Below are 18,132 nucleotides of genomic sequence, written 5' to 3' on the forward strand. Positions count from 1 at the left end.
CTCGGTACAGTCCCACAAATTAGAAAAGTTCGAAGGGAACTTTTGGCTTCACAGGTACAATTACAAGCTGCTATGTTTTGAAGGAAGCAGAAAGAGTGGAAGGAACTTGTGAAATTATTTTATAAAATTACACCCAAACACTTCCTCCTTAATTTTCCCCATACGTACTCATCATTTTTCTTCTGTTCTAGAGTAGACAGAAACAAAATGAAAGTAATACTTTTATAAGCTGGAGGCAGGTGCAGGGTTTGTTTCAGTAACTTTCACTATCAGATGCTATTTTAAGGTGCTTGTAGCAGCCAGTCGTTCTGTTGCTTTTCATAGTTACTGTCTGCTCATAAATGTTGATAAAAAAGCTCTCCAGACTGTGCAAGAGAGTCTCTAAGGAGTTAGAGCATCCCTGTTCCTCTCTTGTGTGAAAAAATGAAGGAAGATGTGTCCTCATTTCACATTTTTGTTGAAGATGGAGCTCATTGCATTTGAGCCAATTAAAAAAATGAAAAGCCAAGCATGGGATCTGAAAGCCTAGAGCCTAAAAACCAAGGGATCTCTAAACCCCATGTGCCAAAATAACAAACCCAAAACTTAAAAAAAAGTCTTACTTAAGATACCTGTATTATCTTTACATAATAGACATGCTTTTCATAATTTTTGTATTTACCCTATGTAGTATTTATGATTTTCTGCTAGGACTGTGATTTCTTTCAGCTTGCATCAATAAAATAAAGCTGGTCTCTTTGGGTTATCTTATTTCCGTTCAGGCACTGAAGCGTGTAAAATTGTCTTTTATGAAATACTTGTACTAATTTGTTTGACAGCAACAGGTGAAGGTTTTATTTTATATTCAAGTTTAGCATCCTAGTATGCTTTCCAAATGAATGTATAAGAGTAAAAGAGCTGGATCTGTATCAACCGACTGCCATCATTTGATGCCCTGCAGGAAATCTTAAGCTGAAATCATAGAATCACTAGGTTGGAAAGGACCCACTGGATCATCGAGTCCAACCATTCCCATCAAATGCAGTAGCAAGATTCGGAAGCTGGCCAAGACATGACCCTGCTTTTGCAGCAAGTCACCTATGCAATGAAGATGTTAGCTACATTCAGTACTGTGCTGCCTTTGATGCTTGTTACTACTAAAAATAATTCTAACACTGATTTCCCCAGGGTAATTAGCCCATGCAGAATCAGACTGAGATTAGACTTCTTCTGGTACCTTATAAAATTTAAGCTCAGGTATTTACCATACCATGTAAGAGACAGCTGCAGGAAGGCTGTATTCCCTTTTCTTTTAAATATTTTAAATATTGTGTATGAACGTCACTGGTGCTGGGTTTGGAATGCTACAGGAGAAACTTGTAACTCTGAATGAAGAGTTAACTTTATCTGGATCATATTTTCTTAGCTCTGTGGCTGTTGATGCTTATCATAAAGCTACTGCATTTCCAGATAAGGTACTGAAATAAGCTATTGCAAAGAAGGAGGTATAGATTTCTTTTTCTGAAGTAATTCCACTCATAGTAGTAATGATTTGCATTTGACTGGGCTGTGATGAGAAAAATCTGGGGTGTTGAGTATGACCTGTTGTAGAAATAACCACCTAGTACATTCTGTTGTTTAGCTATCTGAGAGCTATTTTTCTGGTATTTTTCTTTTTCTCCTAAGGAGGAATAGTTTAACTTATAGTTCCTAGGGACACAAGGTGGGATTTATAGTGAAAACTTAGCAGAAAAGTGTGAGAAGAAGATCTAAGTTCCATTCTTCCCTATTGCCTTATCTGCTTATTGATGTCGCCCTAGTTTTTCAGTGCACGGAATTCAGAAATTGTAAATCTGAGGGGGTTATACTCTTACAATAACTTTTAATAGCTAGATATGATGCTGAATAGCAGAAGTGTAATTAGCTTTGGTTGTAACCTGTGCAGTATCTCATGCATTAGGTTTTAAGCCAGTAAACCTGTGCCAGGCAGACAGAGATTGAGGAGAATGTCCTGTGCAGGAACAGCTAGAAACAGCAGAGGGTTTATGATGAGGGAGTTTCATTAATTCCTTCCAGCTTGAACCTGTGTTAAGATATATGCAAGTGAGGAGCATCTTCCTAACAGCCTCTAATGCATGATAATCTCTTCTGCTATGATGGATTTAAGTGTTGGCTAACCTTTAGTTGTTGCTGGGAACATACTGACTGAATCACACATTATGAAGATGGATGGCATGCAGACTGACCCAATGTTGTCACTTTAATTGGATAAGCAAATTGAGCACAGTGATTACAGGATTTATTAAAGATGTAATAGTGGTGTTCTCATGCTTGGTTGTGTTTTTATATTCTTGCTGGCTTGGAGGGCACCACTTAGAAGCATTAGCAGGGAGAGTTTCAGGGGTGTTTCAGTGAGTATTGTGCACTTCTGGGTGTGCAGTAAAGAGTTAATTAGTGTAGAAAGACAATATGTTCCATAATTTCCAAGATGTAAATCAATTTTGGCTTATTTTCCTGTTCATGTGTATTGTGCACTTCTATAATATTTTCAGAATGTCTCACTGTATTTCTCACTCGTGGCTTTTCTGGCTTCCTGACAAGACAGTAAGTGAAGTAGAATTGCAGAATGATTTTTTCTAGGCTTCCAATGGCATTTGAAGTACCTTTTGTAGCCACCTGTTAGAACATTTAAAAAAATATTTAGCTCTAAATATTATAACAATTTAAAGGAGTAAGTAGGGAGTGTTACAGTGAGAGGAACCAAAGCATATTAAAAAAAAAAAAAATCCCAAGGATCATAATTAGAAGACAGTTAAAGGAGGATGAAATGCTGGAAATATTTGTTATATCAGTCAGGTGGTGAGCTGTGGCCAACTTGTTTGTCACTAATCCTTTCCTTCAAGCTCCTATTGCCCCCCAAAAGAGGAGGAGATACAGAAAAGAAAAAGTTATAATAATAAAAACAGCAGGTGCAGCCAAAAGTGGTCTCTATGAAGGAAGAGATTGTGTGGATTCTTCTGAGCATCTGAGATTCAGCAACATATTAAAGAGTAGGTTCAAGAAGACAAGCTAAAAAGATATTACATAAGAGCAGAGCCACTCAATTAAATTAAAAACAACAAAGTTAAAATTGCTAACAGGAAATGTTTCTCTTGGAATAATCACTGTTTGCAGCATTTTGCTACAATGTGCCATCAGTGCAAGGAAAGAATAAAGCAGCCAAGCTTAGACCAAGAATTTGGCAAAGCACACTTTTCCCCCGTGGTTGCTTAGGGACTATTCAGCGATACGGTTGGCACCAAACTTCTGAGGCTGTGGAAGGAAGAGGAAGAACTTCTGGCCTGTGGAGGATAAAGAGTACGTGAACAACATGTTGGTACTGAGAACATACTTTTTGCAAGCAGTGGAGAATTTCTGTTTTAAAATTGTGTTTCTGTTGATGTTGCTTAGCACGAAGATGAAAGGCAGAAAAGAATTGTGTAGGAAGAAAGAACAGACTCATTTTAAGAGGAGCTTGTGCCTTGGTTAGGAGTGAGATTTGTGCATGTGAATACCTACTGGTTTGACACGTGGGGACTGCAGGAAGCCTGGCACCCCTGGCTCCAGCACTTTAATTTTTTGAATCAGAGAATGACTAGGTTGGAAAAGACATCTTAGATCATTGAGTCCACCCATTTCTATCTGCCACTAAACCGTGCCTCTCAGCACCTCATCCACTCATCTCTTAAATACCTCCAGGGATGGTGACTCAACAACCTCCCTGGGCAGCCTCTGCCAGTGTCCAATGACCCTTTATGTGAAAAATATTTTCCTGATGTCCAGTCTGAACCTCCCCTGGTGGAGCTTGAGGTCATTCCCTCTTGTCCTGTCCCTTGTCACTTGGGAGAAGAGGCCAGCTCCCTCCTCTCCACAACCTCCTTTCAGCACTGTACTGGTGTGTGTGAAAGATCCCATCCTGGACTTCCAATGATCTCTCTGGGGATCAGATTCCTGCTCATGGTGGTGACGTGTTTTCAGTGCCTGAACTGGGGATGTGGAAAACAGTGGCACTCCGTGGATGGCCGATGTCAGAGTGCATTTGCCCTCCAGACTGTATTTACTCATTTCTTAGATTAGAGCATTTTTTGTATTTTTTTTTTTTGTCTTATAACCATCATTTGGATTAACTCTTTCGTAAATACAATATTTATAAAAGTTACAGCTGCAGCAGGAGTGTAGGTGTAAAGAGGCAGAGGTGAATGCCCTTGGTCATCCAGAGATGAGTTAAACAGCTCGCCGGTTCTGTGGCCACAGTTCAGGCAACCCGGTACTCACTACGCAGCAAATATCACCACTGTGTTGCCCCAGCATGGGAGGTGAAGTGGGAGCTGCCAGGTGACAGGAGCCACCCCTGCTGTCTTGACCGAAACTCAGCAACTTGTCCCCACTTTTTTTTTTTAACTTCTGTGATCCTTCCTGGGTTGAGGGCTATGTCCATTCTGGGTTAAATGCAAGTGCATCTCAGAGATACGGTGTAATCCATGCACCATCCTTGCTGAATGGGCATTTCTATTTAGCAACTGAAGGAATGTAACTGGAAAAAACATTCAACTGGGGGAAAATACCTGGAAAAACCTGCAGGAAGAAGTTTGCTGCTAGGAAACAAACTCTCAAAGCAAACAAAATAAAAACCGATAGCAGTAGGTCGTCAAAATGAGAGGGGTGGAGAATACAAGGAAGGGAATAGGAAGCAGTAAGAGCCTTGGGAAGTGGATGTTGTGAGCTGGGATCTGCCTTTATTTGCAATGTCTTTACTTCACCAGGCTTCTGTGCATGTAGGCAAGCAAAGCAGACAGCATTGGCAGTAGATGAGTTGTTTAAATGAGTTCCAACAGTGGTGTTTCATAATGTTTTGTGCAAATGTGTTTAGCCTAATAATTTATGTTATTGGCATGTGATGTAACGCTACCAAGGAGGCCTACGGCTGCTTTGTTAAGGTTTTATTTAAAGAGGGAAGAGCCTAAGTGAAAGCTATCAGCTGCTGCGAGCAAATTCAGCCAGGTTTCTGGTGAGCCTGCACAGGATGCTGCTCTGTCATGGGCATTCCTGCCTCTCTGGTTAAATGTGTTAGGGTTGGCATTTATTTCTTGTACAGGAGCAAGAGAAAACTGATTATCTTGCGTCGCACCCTGAGTTCAGGGAGGAAAGCAAAGTCCCCCTATGCCTTTGTGTGCCTTGTATCACCCTCCGTGAGGTTCAGAAAATTGTTTTTGCTTCTCGGTGATGCTGTGCGGAAAAAAAAATAATTTCAGTTTGTCCAAATACACTTTGATATTGGGTCCAGCTTCTGGAGATGGAGGTGGCAATACTGTGTTAAACTTAAATACTTATACTAGCCCACTTTCTTATTTGGGCAAAATTTGTTATTGCTTTGGGACTGCATGTGGTACCTTTAAAGCTTATTACAATATCCTTTGTGTGGAATATAGGGATGCTGATATTAATAATTTATATAGCAGTATAAATGGGGGAGGATTATGTAGTTATAGTTATGTAGTATAGTTAAAACATTTTTTGTAAATGTATGAACACTCTTCAAGTACAGTGGTGTTATTTATAAAATCATTTAAATAAGTTAAATAAGTAACTGGCTATAGTGCCTCATTAAAATTAATGAATTATAAGAGTACAGTTTGTCAAAAGCAGACGGTGATTTCTCTTTCTGGATTCATCCAGCAGTTGTATTTCTGTTGCCTCTTGTGGTGTTTTCCCTAGTCATCAGGAAAATAATGAGATAAGTAATTTTTGGTCAACTATGCAAATATTAGGATGTTAAATGTTCTATGAGTTTTGGAAGCAGCAGTCACATAGTTAATGGTATACAGTTCTGCAGACATAGGTATGTGCTATGAGTTCTGTGTATCTTTGGGAAACTGCAGGTTTCATCAGCTTTTTTTCTTAGTGAGTTTTGATGATGATTTTGACTATCTCTGCTTCACAGAATAAGGATGGATGGTTGCTCAGCTGTTAACCACAAAAGACACTGCCTGCGAGGATATTCCTGTGCACAGAAGAGGTGTCTTTTTCACCACTCCTTTACGATGCAGATACAGTATGTGAAATTGTTTTGGCCATCTTATTCTTGTTCTTCCCTATTGTATAAATGCTCACTGTGAATTAACTCAAAGACGAGAGCCCACCAGTAGGTTTTCAAAATCTGTAAGTAATCCATCTGTCCATTTTCTCTCAATTGCCTTCTTTATAAGGAAAATTAATTCTACAGCAGCAACTTTCACTGGCAGTGGGTTAATGTAAGGGAGTGTTTTGGTGTCTCAGCTGGGGGTTTCTCATGGCCTGTACATTCTTTTCAGCCTCAGCCACTTACTTTGTGGAGCTGCTTTTTCTGTTTTGCTTGTCCACTAATGCATTGTTTAAGAATCCAGAATCTATGTAGCCTAGGAAGTGCCCAAAAAACACCTCCACAGGTGTTCCAGTTCAGCTTCCTGCCCTGGACAGTCCCAATTCTCTCCCCCTCAGAGAAAAGAATCAAGGAGAGAGACATATGGGTTGGAAAACAAACAAACAGAAACCCACCCCAAATTAAGGGCTCCAATGAATTGATAAGAATAAAAAGGAAAGATAGTTCTTAATAAGACAATAATAAAATATATATAAAACCAAAATCACGCTCCTTCTGGTGACTATAAGTCACCACTGATGCTGCAGGGCAGGCACTGGGGAAGTCGCAGACTGGAATCGGTGTCTGGTAGGAGCTGGATTCAGGAATGTGATCCCTAAGCATTATACTGGTTATGACATATATAGAATGGAATACTTCATTGGTCAGTTTAGGGTCACCTGTTCTGTCTGTTCTTTCCTGCAGGTACAAACCTTTTTTGGTCTTTGACTTACAGCATTCCACTGTCCTCAGCAATGGCTTTGGTTTCTACAGAAATAAGTATAAATGAGGTCTTGCTGTATATCATTCATCCTGCTACTTGACAATAACTATAAACATCAAGCATTATCACTTCTAGGAGCAGACATTGTCTGAAGAACACGTTCTTCAGAAAATATAGTCACTTTGTATAGGCTTGACTGAAAAGTTAGAGGACAATCGGTTCTTTTTTAGCTCAATCCAGGACAATAGGCTGGAAAAGTGTCAGCAGATACTATGGTGTGAGCTTTGCCAACATTTTTCCTGTGCAGGCATTATCATGATTTAACTCCCATCAGTAAGTTTTATACAGAAATAGTTTCAAGTTGGATAAATTTCAAATTTTTGCAAATTGGGACTTGGCAGAGGAAGGAATATATAACTTGTCCTGTTAGCAGTCATAAAATAGTGGGCAGACATAACGTTTTAGTGTAGGATGAAATACTTGTTCTGGCTGTTTTCTTCCTAAATAATCAAACTTACCCACCAGATTGTATTTGGAAGCAATTGCTAATGTGGCATGCTTTGTTTTAACTGTTTAGAAAAATTACTGAAAGTTTCAAGATGAGACACCATGAATCATCTTCAGCGGCTGTTCGCTTCCATGATTGACTTGCCTTCTTCCTACGTTCCTTTTAGTCACCCTGGGAATTGCTGAAACTCTTCTGTGCAGGAGGCATTGCTGAAATTTCCTTTGGAGCAATGGACTTGGACAAACCATCCGTCTGGGGATCCCTGAAACAGAAAACTAGACCTTTCCTACGAAACCTAAGTGTGAAGAAGACAAAGAAGAGGTCTAGCAAAATAGTGGAGAGGAAGATCCACTCCTTGGACCGGCGCCTCAGTGTGTCGGTACCTGACATGCTGGAGGTGGAGACTGTAATGGAAGAAGAAACAACTTATTCGAGTACTCGGGTGTTGTCGAGCTACTCACCCAAGGACTTCTCCAGGTCTGTTGTGTCCCTGAAAAGCAGAAGCACTTCAGTGAGGCCAGCAGGAGAGGACTGGCCGTGGACACCGCAGCAGCCAACACACACAGAGGAGACAGTCACCCACCCAGACATGCAAGTCACAGGCATCCCTGTGTCTGAGAGGAAAAGGAAATCCAGCAATGACCTCTTTGAGCTGCTACAGAGAGCTCGTCTGAGTGCTGCTCCGTCAGATGATGGGGTAGAGGTAGGTGGTGGAGGCATCAGCTGGGCGGTCTTGGGCTCATCATGCTTCTCTGGAATTTTCTGGGTTATAAAGGTATGAAGGAGGGCTCTTTTTTGAAGGAATGAATGGGGGATGAACCATACATGATTTATAAATTAGTGGAGAATAACTCTGATATCCTTTCTGTATATCTGTGGCTGCAGTATAACCCTGCTCCTTTTATTCTGGCAAGGTTATGATACTTCAGATTTTTCAGAGTTGTTATGATACCGAAAATGCCACTTAAGTCAAAAGTTATTGCAGCCCTCTGAGCTCTGAAATGTGCTGCTGACACGTCTGCTGTAGTATTCTTTTTAGTTAATATAGCTTTACCAGGACTGCTCTATAGCAAAGTCAACTTACCATCTGCCCACTCAAGACCCAGCTGAAGGCAAGAGGTGAAACACAATCAGTAAGTGAGGTGAACTCTCCCTGTACCTGGAGTTAACCAAAACAAGCACATGATGGAGAACAGTGAACATGTAGCATCATGCTCAGGGCTGGACCGAGCACAGTGGGAAATTCTGGGAAGTTACATGATGGCTGTATAATACAGACAGCAGGTGAAGACAGTGGCTACATGAAACTTTTTAGGCAAGATTTGTTTTATTTATGTTTAGTGGAAACGTTTCTTCTCCTGCTGAGCTATCACTGGGAAGTTAGATTTTGAACTTTGTTTTGAGGCATTTTTCACCCATTCCCTAGATGTTACAGTAGCTGCTTTTCATAGTCACCTGAGATGCAAAAATGGGAATTAAACATTTTAACTTAAAGTCCTCCTTTGGGAGCGGTGATTTCACAGATTGATTAACATTTTTTAACTGCAAATTCAAAATGATGCTTAGTTTTGCTATGGGGAAAATGGTCCCTTCTGATGTACAACTACTTGTTCTGCACCTTGAAGGTCTTTGTATTTTTATCAAATAGGTGTTAGCTTCTAGTCTATTTTGATGCAGAGTATCAGACTGGTGGTTACTGACCATTGCTTCCAATTTAGTGTTGCTAAATTGTTAACATGTTGGCTTCAGCTTACTGGAACGTACCATTATTGAGGTCTACATTAGAAAAACAGCTGAAATAGCTGGGAGAGAAAGTGTTAAACTTTACTCAAAAGTTGCAGCAGTTCACTGAGTGTAGGGTGGATTGAACATGCCATTATTTTAGGATTTTTTCCAGGCTGTTTTAGTGGTAGCAGCAGTTCTTTCCTGCTGTTGTACAGCAGAAACTCCAATGTAAAATTTACTACAGCAGCACCAAAGTTCATCCTAAATCTTGCTTCGACTTAGGGCAAGCTAGATGCTTTAGAAGAAGGAGTTGTCTGTATTAGGGTGGAACAGCTTAACTTTTTTTTCCTCCAGGCACACGGTCCAAGTGTGGCTTATTCTCTGCGGCATTTAAATCTCTCACAAACTGTGTATTTATGTGTATGCTTGTGTGTGGAAATTATTTTATGTTTACTTCTATACCAGGTCGTCTTGCTTTGTGAATAGCCTACCTTCCTTCCTATAATCTGCCTCCAGCTACAACTTTTAAATGCAGGAAAGAGGTTATTTTCTTTTTTCTTTATAAAGAATACATAGCAGAAAGTGAAACAGAGAAAAGTAGAAATAGATAAGGAATATTTAAAAAAAATATATTTTAATTTAGTAAAACCCTCAACACTAAGGTATTTACATATTTCATTGAAAAGCTACAAAATTTGTACTCTGTGTGCCTTAGAAGGGGGCAGTTTATTGCAGTGGTTATTGGTCTTCTAATACTGGGTGAGGTTGCTGTGAGGAGCATGACAATAGCTCACGTCATTCTTTTGTGAGCATCATTCACTGATCAGTGAGGTAAATTGGAAGAAAAGCAGATCCCTGAAACAAAAACTAAAGGAAGCCAAATGTAGGTTGAGCTTTTTTCCCCCCTGAATTGCTTGTCACGTGCCACCTACTCATTTCCTGATTATCTTTGGTCATCCAATATCGTGAGATACTTTCTGAGCCTCATGTATGAGCTCAGTGTGGGCTGTGGTTTTTACACTCTTAAACTTTCAGTACAGAGCTGTCAGTGCTCAGTGTGCATCTTCAGTAAAGGCTCTTGCCACAGGAGCCATATTTCCATTTGCTAAGAGATTTATTGTATCTGTTCTCTGTTGCAGCCCAGCTAGGCAAGTTTGAAGGGTGAAGAAGCAACTGAAGCTGCATTGAACCCTCCCCGATTAATTCAGGTTGCAAAGGGCACTGTTGATGCCACTTTTTTGCAGTTGGGCTTTGTCTGTGGACATGCATCATTGCTGAAATGCTCTAACACCATTTCTTCATCTTCTTACTAACACCTTTGCAGTGAGTCACTGACAACCCAAAGCCTTGTCCTGTTTCTGATGCACTCGGTGCCCTTGTATTTTTTCAATCATTCTACCACAAAAAAAAAAGGGGAAGTGAAGGCAGTAAATCTTGTCAGGAGGAACATTTGATTGATTTTTATGTACATGTTCATATATGTACTCATTTGATTTGTTTTTACACAGATAGACTTGGAACTGTGACCTGCTTGGTGAATGTGGCCACATTCATTTATACTTTAAAGTTCAGAATCATCACTGTAGTTAAATAGAAACCAAGATTTCAGGATGATATTTTCTGTGAGACATTTGTCTATATTCATTGATCTCATTGCAATTACCTACCTAGAATAACAGCATTTTACATTATGTGGAACTAAAATGAAAAAAGAAAAGCTTTTTTATTGAAAATTATAATCTTCAGAATCTGTCAATGTAATGCAAGTAAACAAAAGACAGAATAAAGACAAATCATAACTTCAAGGGTAATTTTAAAAATTATTAAAGGTATCAGGTTATCAGTGAGGGCAGGGGTTTTGTTATTATAGTTTCAATACTGTTTTTTGATTCTTACAATACAGTTTATGCCATGTAAAACAAGCTGTAAAGAGAAACCATTATCAGTGCCAATGATGGTGCCTGAAGGAGATTCCTGTGAAGCGAGGGACTGTGAGAAATACTAGGTTTAATGCACATAAGTGATATTTTATGCATACTAGTCAGGAAATTCAAAGTTAGGGTTCCCCTAGCAGCTGTAACTCAGCTCTATGTTGTGAGAAAACTCTTCTGCTGCTCTTTATGATGATAATTTTTCTACTTTTAATGTGTTTTTGCAAGGTGGCCAAGTTACGATTACTGTGGGAACCATAATGTTAAATTGTCTGTCATGCAAGTGAAATTTTACTTGCAATGCTGGATTACTGTACTTCCTGATATGCAATATGTGTATTTGGGAGGAGGAGAAGGAGGAGAAGAATTACACAAAAGTGTGTTTGTATTTATTTCAGCATATCAATATCTCCAAGTTTTATGATCTTTGGTGCAAGAACTGATTTTTTTTTTTTTAATGTTTGTATAATGCCCCACACAATGCAACTCTCCTCTGAGAGATTTGGATGTTACCACACTGCACATAATAACCTTTTCACATGAGGATCGAATTCCACCTTGTGTGCATTTCTATAGACTGAGGTTATTCTTAGCATAAATCTTTGTATTTGAATGGACTCCGATTGCTCTGCATTAGACAAAAAGAGTTGCCCAGGCGTGTAGGTACTCCAGCTGAAATGATGATCTGAGACTGTTCTAGCAGTCAAAATGGTGCCAGAGGTGTCTTGACAGATGAATTCCTTCTGTGCATCCAGACAGTTTAGACAATCTGCCACCACAGCCTCACATTTTTGGATGAGTCAGTATTTAGGAAGAAATATTTAACTTCCTCTCCTATGCTGGACCCTAGACAAAAATCCTTTGAGCCTTCCAGTTCCTGCAGAAAGTGGGAGGAAGTACATGTCCAGCATCTTTTCTTCCTTTCCTTTTGAACATTTCTTTCTAATTTGAACTTTTATTCAAGTGAGAGAGCAGTCTACTCTCCAACCCCAGGGTATTGCTTCTGCTGCCACCACTTTCGACATTTTTTAATTTCAGCTTAGTGAGAACACTTGGAGATTCAACAAATGAAATTCTGCTCAGGAATAAAAGCCGGTATTGCAATGCTGACTGATAAGTCACCAGATGCAATAACCCTCAGGCATCAGGAGACTTTGTGGTGAGGACCTTCGGCACTGAAAGCACAGGTCTCTACTGGGGTGGAGGAGAATTTGTTCCAGTAGCTGAAAGCAGGTGGTCCTGATTAGACTCAAGGGACTATGTGCAGTTACTGTAGAAAAGGAAGAGGGAATATATATCTAAACAATGGAGGGAAAGGTTCTATAGAGTTTCACTGGTCATACATATGTATTTAGACTACTTTCTTGACTGATATTAGGAGCACTTTCTAGATGTCTATATTATGGTTGTCTAATTAGTTGTTTTTTTTATTTTTTTATAGTACTCATGTGGAGAAATGGATCTGGACTCTTCCATATCATCTCAAGTTTTTGATGAACAGATAGTAAGTCCTTTCATCTTAAAACATTCAGAAACTTGATCCGATGATTTGGGGGAAACGAGTTCTTTACTTCTTATGAATTTAAAACCCCAGGAAGTGATTAAAGATTTCTTTGGTGGGTTTTTTTGTCATTTGTATGTATTTTGTTTGTTTGGGGGTTTTTGCCTTTTTTTCTTTTCTTTCTTTTTCTTTTTTTTTTTTTACCCTGGTAGTGCAAGGCAGTTGCTAATGGTTTTTTTTTAAGTAGTCTGTAATTTCTATGTTGCACTGTTAACTAATGAAAGAATTGGCATAAATACTCAACTAGCAGCCAGGAACAAACTGGATTGAAATAAAGAAGGCAGATGCCTTAACATGGCTGTAGGGTTTAACAGGCAGCAAAAATCCAGTTTTAGGGAAGTGCGAAAAGGCATTGTCGGTTTTGACATGTACTCCTTTTGTGTGAAGTTTATTTGCCTATTCTGGATGAATTTCTCTAGCTATGCCCTCTGATAACCTCTCAAGTGCTGTCCAGAGTCTTTTCACAGAATGTCCTATTTGGGCGCTGCTGCTGTTGAAGTGTGTAAACCTGGCAGCATCTCTGATGAACAAATATCCTCTTGAGTTTACTACTGCAAGCCCTCACAACAAGCATTGCCCACTGCTGTGTTGCTTTCTTTTAGAACTGTATAAAAAAGTGCTGTTTTCTCGGTAGCTGTATGAAATGTGTGCCTCCTCATGAGGTCATCAGATGAGTATGAATGGACTTGATGATCCTTATGAGTCCCTTTCAACTTGAGATGTTCTATGAGTGCATAAGAAACAGCTAGAAAACAAAAAGACACAGTAAGCTGGTAGGATTTGGAAAACCTGTGCATGCATTTATGATTAATATAACATTACTATTCACTTTCAGGTCTAACCCTCCTTGTGCTATCCCTTACTTTGTGAAAATAGCTGATGCTGATAGTTATTTCCATAACAGAACAAAGTCTGGGAAAGAAATATATATATTTTTTTTCTTTCAGTAAAATGTTGCCTTAAGGAAAGATGAGAACTTTGTCTCTGCAAAACAGAGAACACTTGCTTCATTCATTGTCCGCTTCAGGAGGCATGCAGTGGTGACTCATTTCGTTGTTCTCCTTAGGCTCTAGACGAAGCAAATGATTGTTTGAGTGACCTGCCCAGCCCCTTTGCTTACCTACTGTCCATCCATCTGAAGGAAGGCCGGAACCTGGTTATCAGAGATCGCTGCGGTGAGCCCCACCTTTCAGCTGATTTTCTTTAAAATTCACACGGCTCTCCTTTCACTGACTTCAGTTTGGCAGCAATTGGCTTCTTATCTCTGATGCAGCAAGTCACTGACTTGTGTCCCTTGCACGGGTCAGAGCACTCAACGATTGGGTTTGTCCACCTTAGGTACACAAGGGAGGGAGCTGCTCCTCCTGACTGCGCAGCTGCAAAGCATATCTTGGGTGGACTTAGCATCTACGCCCATGTAGGAACTGCAGACTGTTTAATTTTGAGAAATTCTGTTCGTGTGAAAGCGCCTGCTGCTAGCCTGGCTCTTCTTCAGGCTGTTGCAACAGGGAGTAAAAGTACTTAAAGCAGCTAGTTGGTACCTTCTCCAGTTGCTGCAGAGGGAAGAGCTGCCCTGCTGGAGGTCCTGTGGAAGCTTGTTGGGCTCTACAGCAGCAGCTGCTTCAGGACCTTTGATTTGAACCTGCCGGAGAGCTCTTCCACATGTCCAGTCTTAATGCATTTTTAGATCTATTCTTTATTTCATATTTTTTTTCTGCACGTGGAAATATTTCTTATGCTTTTGCATTGCAAATTATATGAGCAATTTCTCTTTTGGATGGAGCAATAGGATTTACTCACATGGTTTTAAAGAAAATGAGCTTGCACAGCTTGAAGACCTGTGAAGGTCTGCATCTAGATGGACCTGTATGGATTTAGAAACCTTCTCATATGGTGTGCTTGTTGGAATTTCCCTGTCTGTTATCTCAGTTAACTTTTTCCATACTGTTTTTTCATGTCTTCACCAAATAGTAACTCTTGGCCAAGTGTATGCTCCTTTTTTGTCCCAGCTCCCAGCTTTTGGAAGGAGTAAATGAATACTTAGATTAAGATCTTTAAACAGAAGTGTGTATTTCCTAATAGTGTAGCAGTTCATCAGATTTACTAGCAAACTGCACAAGCCAGGACATATTCAGCTGCTTCTATGGAAGGGATGTTATAAATGAGAAATTCCAGAAGAGCAGTATTTCTAAAGAAGGCAAAGCATAGTTTGCTCTTGGCTGTGTTTTGTTGCATAAGAAAGCAAATGCTTGTGTTAGTGAAGCAGTGGACGACACAGTAAACCAACATAAACAAGGGGGAAAGAAGTGGGTTTTTTGGGTCTCTGTTGTTTTGTAGTAAATAGTTTTTTTGTAGTAAATAGTTGTTTTGTAGTTGTTTTGTGTTTGATAGGAATGGTTGGACTCAATGATCCGGTGGGTCTCTTCCAACCTGGTGATTCTATGAATCTATGATAAATGAGCATTCATTTAGTAAGCTAACTAGGTGAGTGAGTTAACTAGTGCATCATTCAGTAAAATTCCTGCTTTTCTTTTGCGCAGAAATGAGGAGGGGTGGAAATAGTGACCTAATGATTATTCCTCAGCTACCATCACGTTGTAGTAGTGGCTCCTTAAAATAAAAGCATGCTGCTGATGCCCTGATGCTCATCTTTATAGGTCTCTACTGTCATACTGCTTACTTAGCATATGTGCGTGACACTCAGGCCTGACCTGCAACCACTGTTCTTTTTTTGCAATGTGTTTTTAAAAGCAGGAAGTTGTCAGCTTTGCTCATCTCTCCAATGTGAGAACATTTGTGGGCTGGGAGCATGCATCTACTTGCCTCTTCTCCCTGCACCATGACACCAGATAAAGCCACCGTGCTGGGGTGTACCAGCCTGCTCCAAATAACCTGGATACAGGAACATGTTGTCCACAGCAGAATCAGACCGCGGCTTGGGCTGAAGGCAAAGCCATCTTTATCCACATTTTGGGAACAGCAAACATCTAAAGCTAACCAAGCAGTGCTGCCTGACACAGCTGGGAGAGGGTTTCAGACCCTCTTTCTCGTGGATTTCTGTGTGCAGTGAGGCACTGGAGCTCTCTGGTTGATAATGCTGTGTTGCCGGTCCTGTGGTTTTTGTATGCTGGTGTTTGAACCCTCCTCTGATCAGCCTTGTGTGAGAACTGCAAAAATGCTCTGGGTAGGTAGGAGTGGTGGCAGAGTGTTGGGGTTCATAGGTAGGAGTAGCAATGTCCTCCTTTTATTCAGAAAAAAACGGTTATACCTAGTGGTAAGTGATACCTGGTGGTAAGTTCCTGCCCGGTCAGTGATAGAAACAAAGTCCAAACGCCGTGTGGAGTATGCAATGCATGAAATAACTAAATGTTACTGGAAACACACAGGGTGAGTGAAGAGTGTATGCCAGCATCTTTAGCCTTAATCAGATTTAAATTGAAAAGAGGGTAGATTTAGGTTAGATATTAGGAAGAAATGTTTTCCTCGGAGGGTGGGGAGGCACTGGGACAGGTTGCCCAGGGGAGCTGTGGCTGCCCCATCCCTGCAGGTGTTCAAGGCCAGGCTGGCTGAGGCTTTGAACAATCTGATCCAGTAGGAGGTGTGCGTGGCAGGGGGGTTAAAACGGGGTGAGTTTAAGATGTTTCGAGCTGAAACATCTCTGATTTTGGCGGCTGGCGGCCGGGGGTGGGCGGCTGGAGCCCTCTCGTGGCGGCCAGGCTGGCAGGGATGCTGCTGGGGATGCACAAGGTGCGCTTGGCGTTGGAGCGGGCAGAGTGAAGGCTCTTGTACAGGTGCTCAGTCTTTGATTCTGCTCTCTTTGTCCCCCTGTAAGAGGTATGTACCTCTGTGTGTCTGTAAATACACAAACACAAATCTAAGGTGTGTGACAAAGGCGAAATATTTCTGCAATTGGAAGCAGCTTCTGCTGGAAGCTCCTGGTTCTGCTCAGGGTGTTCCCTGGATTTACTCATTACATGCTTAGCAGTTAATAAGCAGGAATTGATTACACTTGGCTGAGTAAACGGAGCAGCAGTTCTGCTGATAACTGCAGGCTGTAAGACCAACATGTGATTTCACTTTTCCCCAACTTTCCAGGTATTTTTCCAGCCTTTTCGACTCACTAGGTACTGCTGTTTCCAGGTTATGTTCCCTTTGGTGCAATTTAAACTCCTGCTTAGCTTTACCAAATTTTTATTATTCTTTTCTTTTTTCCTTCACAATATTCCTGTTAACTTCTTTTCTTTCTTATATTTCTCTTCACCTTTTGCATATTTGGTTTTTTTTCTGTTGTATCTTTCCAATCCCTGACTTTCTGTAGCTCCTTTCCTCATATCTGCTCTGTACAGAAAGTGCAGTGCATCAGCCCAGGAGTCTGGCTCAGATGCATGTGCTTCCTGTAAAGTGTGTAAGCACTGTAGGAAAAAAAAAATAAAAATCACAATTGCATTGTTTCCTTCTCTTATGCTTTTTTCTTTTTGGGGAAGTGGAAAGGAAGGAAGAAGCCTCCACACAGAAACATCCAGTATCTGTTAGGATCTTGGTTCTTGTGGAAAGGGAAGAGGCTCTGAGAAATCCCTCTCTAGGTCAAAATTGCACTGTGTCCCCTCCTGGTGATCTAGAATGGCAGAGGTGTAACCTGTTAGTCATTTGTTTGCTTGGAGTCTGATTTATTTGCTTCACTGATGCTTTTTGAGATACAATCTGACTCAGTCATATGCTAGCAACTGCCTAAACAGATGGTAAAGTGCACTTGGCAAGCTGCATTCACATCACCTGCAAATACCTTTGTTGCCTAATGCTAGATGGTGCATGGGTCCTCCTGCAGTTACAGTTCTTGCAATTGATGAACCAAACACTGAAGACTGTGAATTGGTGGGTGTATATACACAACACCAGAAGTTTAGCGTTTGTGTACTTTTTGTAGTATTATTGTTACTAGATGACATGATGTATACTGGTGATAGCAAGAAGTTTGTGATCTATGTAGTTTTAATGCTGTAAGTAAAGTAAGAAAGCAGAAATGTGTTTTGTTTTTTTGCTTTTTATTTAAGTACCTCTGGAGCACTGGCTGTTCCACAAAAAAAAAATGGATTGCATCTTATTTGATGTAAGAAAAAAATATTAAGCAATCTTAACCACCAGTGTTCTAAGCATTGTCATCTTGTTTCACCCTTTAGTGATGCTTCATTGAGCCTATTTTGTGAAGCTCACAACTTCCAGCACCACATGCTTTGACCTGGGAGAGGCTGAAGCCCATTTCTACTTGCTGGTTTGCTTTCACAGGGCAGGGTAGTGCCTGATGTTCATTTGAATCAGTGTAATGAAATCTGAAATGTCCTGCTCCCTTATGGCCCCGAGATGCTCTGACTCTGCACATTGCTGCCTGTACGAGTCAACTTTGTACAATGGTAACACCGACCAGCAATGTGATGCCACAGCTATAAGGAAGTGTTACCTTCCTTGAGTTGACAAACCAGGCTCTATTGCTATAAGAAAAAGCAGAAACTGGGGTTTGAGTGCCTGTAAGGGTGAGAAGCCTCTCCTCTT

At 40.6% G+C, this 18,132-nt stretch overlaps 1 protein-coding gene across 3 annotated transcripts in view; it reads left to right on the top strand.

The window, feature by feature from the left end:
- Positions 1-5,890: 5,890 nt before the first annotated feature.
- Positions 5,891-18,132, top strand: part of MCTP2 (multiple C2 and transmembrane domain containing 2) — a 106,311-nt gene continuing 94,069 nt past the window's right edge. The window contains exons 1-4 of one of the 3 annotated variants that reach the window (XM_069866347.1): positions 5,891-6,070; positions 7,438-8,071; positions 12,466-12,528; positions 13,652-13,760. In XM_069866347.1, coding sequence (XP_069722448.1) covers positions 7,598-8,071; positions 12,466-12,528; positions 13,652-13,760 — 646 coding nt within the window. In that variant the 5' untranslated portion in view covers positions 5,891-6,070; positions 7,438-7,597. Of the gene's footprint in view, positions 6,071-6,771; positions 8,072-12,465; positions 12,529-13,651; positions 13,761-18,132 lie in introns of those variants that run through there. The other 2 variants (XM_069866345.1, XM_069866346.1) reach the window with 2 other exon arrangements.

This window comes from Phaenicophaeus curvirostris, chromosome 12 (genome assembly GCF_032191515.1).
Source record: "Phaenicophaeus curvirostris isolate KB17595 chromosome 12, BPBGC_Pcur_1.0, whole genome shotgun sequence".
Classification (NCBI taxonomy): Eukaryota; Metazoa; Chordata; class Aves; order Cuculiformes; family Cuculidae; genus Phaenicophaeus; species Phaenicophaeus curvirostris.